The sequence below is a fragment of the Xenopus laevis genome, chromosome 6S, assembly GCF_017654675.1.
Source record: "Xenopus laevis strain J_2021 chromosome 6S, Xenopus_laevis_v10.1, whole genome shotgun sequence".
Classification (NCBI taxonomy): domain Eukaryota; kingdom Metazoa; phylum Chordata; class Amphibia; order Anura; family Pipidae; genus Xenopus; species Xenopus laevis.
The window spans coordinates 24,561,957-24,575,015 of NC_054382.1; the positions used below are offsets into that span (position 1 = coordinate 24,561,957).

The window sequence follows — 13,059 nt, forward strand, 5'->3', positions numbered from 1 at the left end:
AAAAAATCTTTATTTTAGATTATGTATAAAAAATAAAAGCCTTAAGCGTTTCGTGTCATCCAAGGACACTTAATCATAACCTAAAATTACGTGTCCTTGGGTGACACGAGACGCATAAGGCTTTTATTTTTTATGCATAATGTAAAATAAAGATGTTTTGTATCATTTAAAGTTTGGGCTCCTGGATTCTACTATTTTTTCCTTTGGTGTTCCGGAGTGGTACCTGCAATGGAATGTCTGTGAATTACTCCCCTTTGCTGAAGGTCTGGGGCATGAGCACCCGGACCCACCATGGAAAGCAGTAAATTTATCCAATAATCCAACAGATTCCTGCTTCTCATAGTTTGGAAATATGTATAAAAAATTCCCACATTCCAATTTTAATCCCCCTGTTCGAATGCAAATTTGAATGTGAGATTTATCACATCTCGACCATGGAAACGGTCCTAATTCGAATATTCGCCACCTAAAACCTGCCGAGTTCATGTACAAGTCAATTGCAGAGGTCCGTAGAGCCATTTCCTGGCAACTTCCTGGCATTCTATTTTTTTTTTTTCGGTAATAAAAACTCGATTCGTACAAATCGAAAATGATTCGAATTTTCCTGTCGGAACCATTCGATCGGATATTAGACATTTAAATTTTTTCTTAAATAACCTCCCAGTCGATTTGTGAGTATATTAGAAAAAAAAATTCACATGAATTCGAAATACGACCTTTAATAAATAGGCCTCTAAGTGAAAAAGTGCAGGATTGCTCTTGCTAATTCTTAATTACTAATACTGTTATTGGGTTTAAATGAAAAATGTCAAAACATGTATTCATGCAAACCATGTATGTGCAGTAGCTTTTGGGCTCATAGCCCATAGCTCTTCAGTCATGAGTTGATTGAACACCCAATTGCGTAATTTGGACTGTTTGTTCTGGGGCGTTGTGAAGACAACTTCATATAATAATCTGTAATATGCTGCATTATGAGAAATGATAGGGCAAAAAAAAATTGTAGGACTTGAGCCTTTTTACTTATGAATATTTTCAGAGTGGACAGAAAAGCAGCACAGACGCACCAAGAAGTAATGGGCACCAGCCAATCGAGGAAAGGTCTGCCAGTTCGTTGAGAAAAGTCCCTTCCATTGAACTGAATGGAGACTATAATGGAGGAGGGGGCTCTTTCAGTGTAGAGAGCATCAGGGAAAGGTTGCAGAAAGTGTCTGATAAGCTGAAACTCTTGTCCACCAAAGCCAGCCAAAGGTAAGAGGTGCCCATTCAGGTATGGGATCTGTTATCCAGAAACCCGTTATCCAGAAAGTTCGGATGCCAGCCCCCCCTAGACTCCATTATAATCAAATTTCAATTCAAATTTTTAAATGCGAGTCCCTTTTTCTCTGTAATAATAAAACAGTAGCTTGTACTCGATCCCAACTAAGATATAATTAATCCTTATTGGAAGCAAAACAAGCCCATTGGGTTTATTAATGTTTACATGATTTTTAGTAGATATAAGACACAGAGATCTAAATTACGGAAAACTCCAAGCCCCGCACATTGTGGATAATGGGTCCCATACGTGTACAGTTATTGTCTGGCTCTGTATATAGCGCTACAAAATATGTTGGCGCTATATAAATACATGTTATTAATAATAATAATAATAATATATATTCTGCATGGTGGTAGGTACAATACTGTGGATATGGCATGCAAAATAAAGTTGAACTGCCGGTAGCTGTACAGCACTAGAGAGACTAAATACTTACTTCATATAGTATGCCTTACACAACCACAGTTTTTGCCAGAAACCCACATTACAACAGTTACTAGTACCCCAGGCCATTGGATCACACTAATGGGTGTATTGGGCCTGATATCTGTCCAGATAATATTCAGACAGGCCTGCTTGGTTCAGAGCATCTGAGTCAACATCTGTATCTTTATTTTTATTTTCAATAGCCATTTCAAGTTTATTCTATAATTTTGGTTTTTATATGGAGTTATACCTGTTGATTTCTGTCATTGAAGGATACTGTTTGAGAGCGTAGACCAAGAAGACTTGACCTGGTCAAAAAACAGCATTCAGGAGATTATATTTCAGCTTGGACAAGTAGCAGTTTTGTCACTCGACGGAGAGGTACTTATGTGTGTTGTGATACAGTGTACCCCAGGAATCTGTGCTTGTGTTTCTTTTTGTATATTCAACATTTGAAACCATTGTCATGATGTAATACTTTACATTGTAAGAATCAGATTCCTCCTTTAGGACATTGGTTAGTTAGTCCTTGTTCTTTCCATTTGGATTGATTGTTTTTTTCATCTGAACCACAGAATTTTATTTTCCCACCCGGGATATCCACAAACACACTTACGGAAAAGCTGCTGACCCAAAACGCAGAGCTTACAGGGTTTGTCAGTAGATTGACGGAGGAAAAGAACGATCTCCGGAATTCATTACTAAGACTTGAGGAAGAGGCCTGTCGCGATCGACTGAGAGGACCGTCGGGTGACCATGTAAGTACATAAATGAGGGCGGCTGTTTCTCTGGCTTCTGGTAGGTATGCTTGGGAGACTTTGTAAATCAGGGGGGTCATTATGTGTTTCTTACAGCACTCAGGCCCGGATTTGTGGCGAGGCCACATAGGCCCTGGCCTAAGGCGGCACATTTTTGGGGGCGGCATGCCGCCCAGCCGCTCTGTGGGGAGCCTGTGCTCCCCAGTGCTCCGGCGCTCGCACGCTGGCGCTTTTGCACCAGCGTGTGATAGTGCGGGCGGGCGCCAGGACCGCGTGGATCGCACGGCCTAGGGGCGCCCGCTCAGCGAATCCGGCGCTGACAGCACTCACTACAAATGACCACTTGCAACTTCAGTTATATGAGAAATTGAGGAAAGGGATGGTGGTCAGTACAAATATCAGTAAGGTTCTGTCCAATTCCTTTATGGTTGCTCTGTGCTGCAACTGCTTCATGAAATCCAAAATTGAAGAAAAAGGAAGTGGAACTCCAGCAGTATTGCTGCAAAAATGATTATTCCGAGAATCCAGGATTCGGTTCGGGATTCGGCCGTTTTCCGCAGGATTCGGATTCGGGCGACTCCTAATTTGGGCAGCCCAGCTACACAGACCTAGACGTCATAACCCACCGTACAAGATCGTTCACACGCTTCCGCTCCGCTGTTAGAGCGTCCATAGCCATTTCAAGGTGAGTGATACTGAAGTAGGGATGCACCGAATCAAGGATTCGGCCGTTTTCCGCAGGATTCGGATTCGGGCGACTCCTAATTTGCATATGCAAATTAGGGGTCTGGAAGGGAAATCGCGTGACTTTTTGTCACAAAACAAGGAATTAAAAAATGTTTTCCCATTCCCACTTCTAATTTGCATATGCAAATTAGGATTCAGGTTCGGTATTTGGCCGAATCTCTCACAAAGAATTCGGGGGTTCGGCTGAATCCAAATAAGTGGTGAATCCCTAATTCCGAGTAGTGGCAACACGACATGTTTTGGGTACAATACCCTTTATCAAGGGAAAAAAAGTGTATTGTTCCCGAAATATGTTGTGTTGCCACTACTACTGCTTTGGATTTCACATAGGAGCCTATCAAACCCTACTGGTCCCTGTGTTGTATTCAGGATATTATATTCAGCGCATCAGCACTCAAACACAAATGGAATAAGAAAGGAAAAAAGGAAAGACCCATTAGCTAATATTGTACAATTTTCAGTAAGCTTCTGGGATATCATATATCTACCTGCAATATGTCATGACTGTAAGGACATGTATCTAAATCCTACTGGCTGCAAACCAAGGAAAATATGGATATATGTCCGAACATTCATAACATAGTATAAGTAGATACAAGGGCTCATTTACAAAGACCTTTGGACAAAGTGTATTAAAGGACCTAAAAGTGCACAGGCCTCCTTTAAAGCAGGAAGGTAGTGTGAAAAATTCAAAAATAGCACTTTTCACATTGCCTTCCTCTTTGTAAATGACCCCTATATTTCACAACCACAAACAAAAACACGTACATACGTACATACAATGTTTGGGTATTCCTCTTCCCCTCCCCCTTTTTTTGTTTCTTTTTTGTAGGGATGCACTGAATCCACTATTTTGGATTCTGCCGAACCCCCAAATCCTTCATGAAAGATTCGGCCGAATACCGAACCGAATCAGAATCCTAATTATATGCAAATTAGGGGTGGGAAGTGGAAAAACATTTTTACTTCCTTGTTTTGTGACAAAAAGTCATGTGCTTTCCCTCCCTGCACCAAATTTGCATATGCAAATTAGGATTCGGTTCGGCCTGGCAGAAGGATTCAGCCGAATCCTGCTGAAAAAGGCCGAATCCCGAACCGAATGGTGCATCCCTACTTTTTTGTCTTGGAGATGCCCTGTGGAACTAGACTTGTGACTTAAAGGGATACTGTCATGGGAAAACATGTTTTTTTCAAAACGCATCAGTTAACAGTGCTGCTCCAGTAGAATTTTGCACTGAAATCCATTTTTCAAAAAAGCAAACAGATTTTTCCCAGCTGCCCCCAGTCATGTGACATGTGCTCTGATAAACTTCAATCACTCTTTACTGCTGTACTGCAAGTTGGAGTGATATCACCCCCTCCCTTTCCCCCCAGCAGCCAAACAAAAGAACAATGGGAAGGTAACCAGATAACAGCTCCCTAACACAAGATAACAGCTGCCTGGTAGATCTAAGAACAACACTCAATAGTAAAAGCCAAGTTCCACTGAGACACAAGTAGGAGAAATAACAGCCTGCCAGAAAGTAGTTCAATCCTAAAGTGCAGGCATAAATCACAAGATTGGGGCAGCAGGGAAACTGACAATATGTCTAGCCCCATGTCAGCTTTCAAAATTGAATATAAAAAAATCTGTTTGCTCTTTTGAGAATTGGATTTCAGTGCAGAAGTCTGCTGGAGCAGCACTATTAACTGATGTGTTTTGAAAAAAGCATGGTTTCCCATGACAGTATCCCTATAACAAAGCAATTCAGAAAAAATCACAAAAAAGGGCAGTTTCAATTCCAAGGATTCGGTAAGAGGTTAAATAAGACATTAGAGTGCTTTTAATAGTTAATACTCCATTAATTCATATACAGGTATGGGACAAGTTATCTAGAATGCTCAGGACCTGGGGTTTTCCGGATAACAGATCTTTCTGTAATTTGGATCTCCATACCTTAACTCTACTAAAATAAATCATGTAAACATTAAATAAACCCAATAGGCTGGTTTTGCTTTAATTATATCTTAGTTTGGATCAAGCACAAACTATTGTTTCATTATTACAGAGAAAAAGGAAATCATTTTTAAAAATTGGGATTATTTGATGATAATAATAGAGTCTATGGGAGAAGGCATTTCCTTAATTTTTTCTGAATAACAAGTTTCCGGATAACGGATCCCATACCTGTATAGCATTAGTCTGTCACTGAATGATATAACAGTATCCAAAGACGACACTCCCTGTAAAATAAAACAATAGGGAAATCCATATAAAGAGATTTCATAATAACGTTGTTATAAATACAAAAACGCCAGTTTGTCTATGGGTCACCTCTGGGGAGATTGGCCATGTTTGGTCCAACACATTTATAATCTGATAATGATCCTGATATTTATTTGCAGTCTTTTGGACCATTATCCTTGGAGAACACAACTAATATGGATATACACATTGCCTCCGAGAGAGAGCTGTGGAACCGAGAGAAACTAAAGCTGCAGCAGTCTTTGAAGCAGACGGAAGCAGAGTTGTCCAAAGTGAAAGCTGAACTGAGGATTGAAACCACACAGAGGGATTTGGGGCGAGAATCAGAGAATACTGCTTTAAAAGTAATACTGAAGTTTTTTCTTTAATATAAATGAATTCGGTGGCTCTGATAGTGTTATCCCATGTCTCCAGCTAAACCGGGGGGATCCCATGTGCCGTCATTCATACCACTGGGAAGCAACAGCGGGGAATGCAGAAGTTCTACCTAAAACTGATCCCCTCCCCCCCTTTCTCTGTGTATTTCAGAGAGTGTACAGCAAATATCTCCGGACAGAGAGCTTTAGGAAAGCCCTTGTATACCAGAAAAAATACCTCCTGCTGTTACTTGGTGGATTTCAGGAATGTGAAGAGACCACCTTGGCTCTAATTGGCAGAATGGGTGGGCAGCCCAGCTACACAGGCCTAGACGTCATAACCCACCGTACAAGATCGTTCACACGCTTCCGCTCCGCTGTTAGAGCGTCCATAGCCATTTCAAGGTGGGTGATACTGAAGTAGGGATGCACCGAATCCAGGATTCGGTTTGGGATTCTGCCTTTTTTGGCAGGATTCGGATTCGGCCGAATCCTTCTACCTGGCAAAACCAAATCCTAATTTGCAAATTAGGGGCGGTGAGGGGCATTGCCTGACTTTTTGTCACAAAAGTTCGGAAGTAAAAAATGTTTTCCCCTTCCCACCCCTAATTTGCATACGCAAATTAGGATTTGGTTCCGTATTCGGACGAATATCTCGCGAAGGATTCAGGGGTTCGGCCGAATGCAAAATAGTGGATTTGGTGCGTCCCTATACTGAAGCCAGTTTTATCCATGTGTAGCAGCATTATGTATTCCCTGTGAGCAGCTCCTCTGGGAGCTTTTCAGTTTAAAGGGGAACTATCGCGAAAATTAATTTAATATAAGCTTCATCACACTGAAATAAGAAGCTTTCCAAATACAATGAATTAAAAATTCAGTGCTGTTTCTGAAATAATCACGTTAATGTTCACTATTCCTCTCTCAGCATCTGTTTCTCTTCATTCTGTCTTCATGCAGCAGTTGGGTGTCACATAATCATTGACAGATTGTTCCAATATATCTTATAGGGGGGCTCCTTTTGCCTTGAAGATGTATTAGAGCTCAGTCTATTAAAATCACCAGACATCATGTCTCTCTACATGCAGAATTTGTGCAAAAGGCATTTATTTTGTTAGATTTTGTTTGTACTGGAATCAGTTATTTGAGTGAGCTCTAATTCATCTGCTAGGAAAGGAAACCCCCCTATAAGATATATTGGATCTAACTAATATCTGACACCCAACTCCTGCATGAAGACAGAATGAAGAGAAACAGATGCTGAGAGAGGGATAGTGAAGATAAACTTGATTATTTCAGAAACAATGCAGAAATTTTTTTTGATTGTATTTAGAAAGTTTCTTATTTCAGTATGAGGAAGCTTATATTAAATTTTCATGATAGTTCCCCTTTAACATAGACTGCATTGGCCATCTCTCTGCTGCTGGAATCTAAATTGTTTTTATTCACTATTACAGTATCTTATTTGCTACTATCACTAACTGAAGGTTCTTTTTTTTTGGTTACATAGAATGAAGTTCTTGGTCCGGAGGTGGCAGCGAGCAACTGGCTCTAGTCCAAGCAGTATAAATAGAAATGTATTTGGGCGAATTACAGGTAGGAATTGTGCAGTGCATGACATTCATTCATTTTATTCTGCTTAATGCTATGACTAGAGCTCATATCTGATACATCTTGGTGTCATGGAGGCACCTGTATATAACAAACATGCATAAAACAAATATACACAGAGGCTAAATAAATTTTTATCTAAATACACGTTATCTGTGTATTGCTGAACACCAGATTTCTGTGTTAGAGCTCTGCTTTCTTCTGTTTGCAGCCATATTGTGACCCGATAAACCATATCCCCAAAGGGAAATGCTAATTTGGAAAACTCAGTACAGATGGTTGATGTCTACCTGTAATTAATATTGGTGGTTCAACAGCAAGACATTCTCCCCTGATACAGATTTATTTTTCTTTCAGGCAACGAGCTGAGGACAGAGTCCCCCGACCCTCCCACTGGCAGTTTGGAGCTGTACGGGGAGCACAGGCACTTGGCATGTCGCTCCAGATCAGACTTTGATTCACCACAGTCCACTGTGAATTCCCAACATAGGTATTTAGTGTAATGCTCTGTATAATGCGCATGCTTTTATATTGCTGCAGTCCTGCATAGCATGCATGTGTCCAGGCCCCTCTGCTAGATAACATCCGATTTATTTGTCTCGTTTTGATTTACTCGTAACAAGAAAAATTGCACAATTAGCTTCAAATGTCATGTCTCCTGGAGGGTGGAGCTTAACTCCATACATTCCCAGTGTCTCCCTGAGACAACAGAGAAAAATGGTACAGTTTGCTTCAAGGGGCAAATTTATTAAGGGATAGTGAATAGTGAATTCGAATTTTTTTGGTGTCGAAATTCACACATTCGTTTTAATCCGTCAATTTGAATGTGAGATTTATCACACGTCGAACGTGGAAACAGTTCTAATTCGAATATTCGCCACCTAAAACCTGCCGAGTTCATTTACAAGTCAATGGCAGTGGTCCGTTGACCCATCGGAGGAAAATCCGATTCAAGTTTTGTTCGTTTTGAATACGAAATGAATTTTCGGATCGTTCCCGGTCGATTGAATTTTAGGCGTTCAGATTTTTCTATAAATAACCTCCCATTTGATTTGTAAAAAAAAAGAAGGAAACCCCCTGGGCGCAAAACCCCTCCCCTGTGTTGCCCCCCTCCCCTGTGTTGCCCCCCCTCCCTCCTCCCCCCTGGCCTACCTGTCCCCCTGGGCAAATGCCCCTAACGTGTTACTCATCCCTCTGCGCAGGTCCTGTCCACAGAGTTCACAGTCGCCATCTCCCACGCGCGTCTTCTTCCTGCTTTAAAGGAGAAGGAAAGGCTGGAGACACTTGGGGGTGCCAAACATTAGGCACCCCCAAGTGATTGTAGCGACTTACCAAAAACCCAGGGCCAGTGCTCCTATCAGGAGAAATCTGCACCGGCCCCGGGTTATAGGAGCGAGCACCATGGAGAGATCTACTTCAGTCTTCGCGCAGCTGCGCATTTCCCCGGACTGACGCATGCACATTTGAACGAAAAAGCCGACTTTAAAGTTAAAGTTCGGCTTTTAGTTCTAATGCACATGTGCAGCTGTGTGAAGACGGAAGTAGATCTCTCCATGGTGCTCGCTCCTATAACCCGGGGCCGGTGCAGATTTCTCCTGATAGGAGCACCGGCCCTGGGTTTTTGGTAAGTCGCTACAATCACTTGGGGGTGCCTAATATTTGGCACACCCAAGTGTCTCCAGCCTTTCCTTCTCCTTTAACCGGCGTCTTCTGGCGCATGAGCAGTAGGAACATTTACCAGTACGGATCTACTGCGCATGCGCTGAATGTCACAAGGTTTTCCGTATTCACTTTGTGACATTCGGCGCATGCCCAGGGGGACAGGTAGGCCAGGGGGGGCAACACAGGGGAGGGGGGAGGGGTTTTGCGCCCAGGGGGTTTCCTTCTCCTTTAAGGCCTCCATACATGGGCTGATAAAAGCTGCCGACAGACCTTGTCTGGGGCCATTCAACGGGCGTCCCTGATCGATATGTGCCTGAAAGTCAGCCAGATGCCAATCGGGCAGGTTAGAAAAACCCCCTTTGGATCACACCACATCTTTTCGTTGATGCGGTCCCGCGATCCGATCGCCTGTTTGGCCTCAATTCTGATCCGATTGTTGGGACCTATGTGGGTATATCGGGGAGACATCGCCAAACAAGCGGATCTCCCTGTGTATGGCCACCTCTAGTCATAGGCTACTGGTAAGTTACACATAGAAGCTATTTAAACTCTTATCACATTTGTACTTGAATTAACCAAAGGGCATTTAATTAATCAGAGGGTATTACAAAAAATCCTACCAATCTAAATGGTCCTTAAAGAAATCATCTACATGATGGATATCATTGAACTGCCTCTGTTAGTGTTATACATTTGTTTTCAGATATCCTATAAATACCCCCAGCTACAGAATGAGCCTTGTTTTATTTGCACAGGTATAATGCTGTCTCTGATGTGAGTCCCTGTTCCTATCTCCGCCATTATGATCCTGACAGAGCTTTAACAGACTACATAACCCGCCTAGAAGCACTGCAGAAACGGCTTGGCAGCGCCCACACAGGTAATCAATTCCTATACGTGAAGATCCCCTTTAAATACTACTATGTTGATTTTAAAGGAAAACTATACCCCCCTGAACAATGTCGGTCTCTATAAAAAGATACTGCATAAAACAGCTCATATGTAAAATCCTGCTTCATGTAAATAAACCATTTTCATAATAATATACTTTTCTAGTAGTATGTGCCATTGGGTAATCATAAATAGAAAATTGCCATTTTAAAAAATAAGGGCCGCCCCCTGGGATCATACGATTCACTGGTCACACTAACAAACCAAACAAACCATCCTTGTTAGGTCACATGAGAAAATTAACAGACAGAGTTCAGTCTTTTGCTTCCACACTTCTTCCTGTTACAGTTAGAGTTGCAGTATTTCTGGTCAGGTGATCTCTGAGGCAGCACACAGACCATCACACAATAGGGACTCAAGGGAAAAGATGTAAATGGACAATATTTACTGATATATATATATATATAAATTGGTAAGATTCTTTAAAAAATCAATTACTTTAGAGCAGGATTGTCCAACTTCTGGCCCTGCAAATGATGTTGAACTACAGCATGATTAAGGGCACTTCCGCCCGAAACGGGTCAAGCAGCATGTGTAACGCGCTTTCTTTTTAAACTATGGACGGATAAAGATTTACGATGTTTTAAAATTGGAGCCCGGAATTGCTTCTTCTTATCTTCTGTATTATTTTAATACTCTATAGGCCCCTGCCACCAATGTTTTTTAAAAAATATTCTCTGGGGCCCCAGTGTTTCTTTTTAACTCGTAAGGGGGGGGCCTGGTGCCAATGTTTTTTTAAAAAAACTTATGGGGGGCTCTGGCGCCAACGTTTTTTTTTTTTAACTTATGGGGGGGCCCTGTCACCAATGGGTTTTTTTAAATGTATGGGAGGCCCTGGTGCCAATGTTTTTTTTTTTTAACTTATAGGAGGGCCCCGGTCACCGATTTTTTGTTTTTTTAAATTATAGGGGGGGCCATGACCACCAATGTTTTTTTTTTTTTAAAGTTAAGTTTTTTTTAACTTATAAAGGGGCCCTCACCACCAATGGCTTTTTATAACTTGTATGGGAGGGGGTTTACCATTTTTAGCGCTGATGTCTGTGTGGTCTTTTAACTATGGTGTGGGTGGGATCCGGGGTGGGCGGGGCCCCAGAAAATGTTGTATGGGGCCCTGTGATTTCTAATGGTGGCCCTGATGTGATTAAAACAATTCTAACCATGCTGAATAAGCAGAACAGAGATGTACAAAGTGCAGCCTTCAAGCCTCATTGCTGCAGGTTCGATATCTGACAGTTGCAAATCCCAGGCACAAGCCATGGAAAGTACAATGGGCTACACAATAGAAACCTGCATTTGTACAGACATAGGGGCAAATTCACTAAGGCGCGAAGCGCCGAATGCTAGCGTTAATTTGCTAGCGTTTGGCATTTTCGCTACTGCGCAAATTCACTAACGAACGCTGGCGTAGTTTCGCTAGTGTTACTTCGCAACCTTACGCCAGGCGAATTTTCGCTAGCGACGAAACTACGCAAATTCACTAACTTGCGCAGTGTACTGAACGCTACCTTTTACGCCAGACTTCCTTCGCCACCTCAGACCTGGCGAAGCGCAATAGAGTAGATAGGGATTGTTTAAAAAAAAGTCAATTTTTTTTGTAAGTCCCAAAAAAAACGCTGGCGTGTTTTCTACATGTTGGCTGATAGGCTGAAAAAGATCGAAAAATTTTTGGGGCTCCCCTTCCTCCCCCCTACATTTCCTAACTCATGGCAACTTACCTAGACAGTGGGCACATGTGTAGGGCAAAATAACATTTTTATTTGCTGATTTGAAGGTTTTCTAGGCATTTGTAGTGCAGATACGTGTTCCTCCATTGAAATTTGAATTTCGCGCCGTATGCAAATTAGCCTTCGCTAGCGCAACTTCGCTTTATATAGCGAATCAACGCTAGCGCAACTTCGCAACCTTATGCTACCCCTGTGCGCAACTTCGGATTTTAGTGAATTTGCGGAGCCCTGGCGAAACTACGCCTGGCAAAGTGCGGCAAAGTGCGGCAAAGTTGCGCCTGGCGCAACTTCGCATCTTAGTGAATTTGCCCCATAGAGTGATATTGTGCCCATAGCAGTTCTTTATTCACTTAATAACCAGTGTGTTTCTTCTATACAGGTTCCAACATCACATCACATTACAGTACAAGAAGGTAATATTCTCGCAACTCTTCAACTGCCTCCTGTAAATCTGCGCTGCTTCTGTGATTGTGTATTGTGCACATGAATGGGGCCAACCCTGGAGAAACGTTCGCTCACCGTTTCATCAACACCCCATGGAGCAGTCTGGGATTTCTCTATATGAGCCTTTTTATTTTGTGTTTCCTTCTAAGAATCAGCCGCTGAATTCAATGTACATTTTTGTGGATTTCTAATTTAAATGATTAACTTATACGTATTTATCAAACGGGCGACCGACCTTTTTATGTACGGCGGAACGGGGCGGGGCCTTGATCGGAGGCTGAAGAAAACGGCCTCATATTTGCTACCGGCAACGCGGATTGAACTTATATGCAGAGACCTATTTTTGTAAAGGTAGAAGTTTTGAATTTTATGGGTATTTTGTCAGGTTACTGAAACTGAATAAATTTCATCATTTTAACCCCTTCTGAACAATTTTTACATTTTGGATACCAAAAAAACATTTTTATACTGTATTCACACAATCGAAACGAGAAGGTGGGTTATGGGTTGAACCAACTGTGATCAGAGGAGGATCCATCAGAACCTGGAGCTCTAGGGGTAGATAGAAGAGCTACCTGCCCCCCCCCCCGTAATTGCTCCCTAGGCAGGCGCCCCTTCTGCCCACCCCTATGTCCGGCCCTCACTGAAATGTTCCGTAGTCGTGTAAAAGTAATGGTTCAGGGCATCACCATTGCACTACATCTTGTATTAGACCAGGGGTCCCCAACCTTTTTTGGACCGGTGCAAAATTTATTGGGGTTGGCTGGGTCGGGGAAGGCCGGCGTCCAATTTGGGTGCACCTCGTTTTTGTGCGCTG

The 13,059-nt window shown here is 42.2% G+C and overlaps 1 protein-coding gene across 11 annotated transcripts in view; it reads left to right on the plus strand.

Moving 5' to 3' along the window:
* Positions 1-12,660, plus strand: part of akap9.S (A-kinase anchoring protein 9 S homeolog) — a 109,681-nt gene extending 97,021 nt beyond the window's left edge. For all 11 annotated transcript variants that reach the window (XM_018269157.2, XM_018269160.2, XM_018269163.2 and 8 more), the window contains 9 exons: positions 1,040-1,251; positions 2,020-2,128; positions 2,323-2,505; positions 5,638-5,841; positions 6,026-6,258; positions 7,361-7,446; positions 7,819-7,951; positions 9,879-10,003; positions 12,178-12,660. In XM_018269157.2, the coding sequence (XP_018124646.1) occupies positions 1,040-1,251; positions 2,020-2,128; positions 2,323-2,505; positions 5,638-5,841; positions 6,026-6,258; positions 7,361-7,446; positions 7,819-7,951; positions 9,879-10,003; positions 12,178-12,215 (1,323 nt within the window). In that variant the 3' untranslated portion in view covers positions 12,216-12,660. The remainder of the gene's footprint in view (positions 1-1,039; positions 1,252-2,019; positions 2,129-2,322; positions 2,506-5,637; positions 5,842-6,025; positions 6,259-7,360; positions 7,447-7,818; positions 7,952-9,878; positions 10,004-12,177) is intronic.
* Positions 12,661-13,059: the final 399 nt, after the last annotated feature.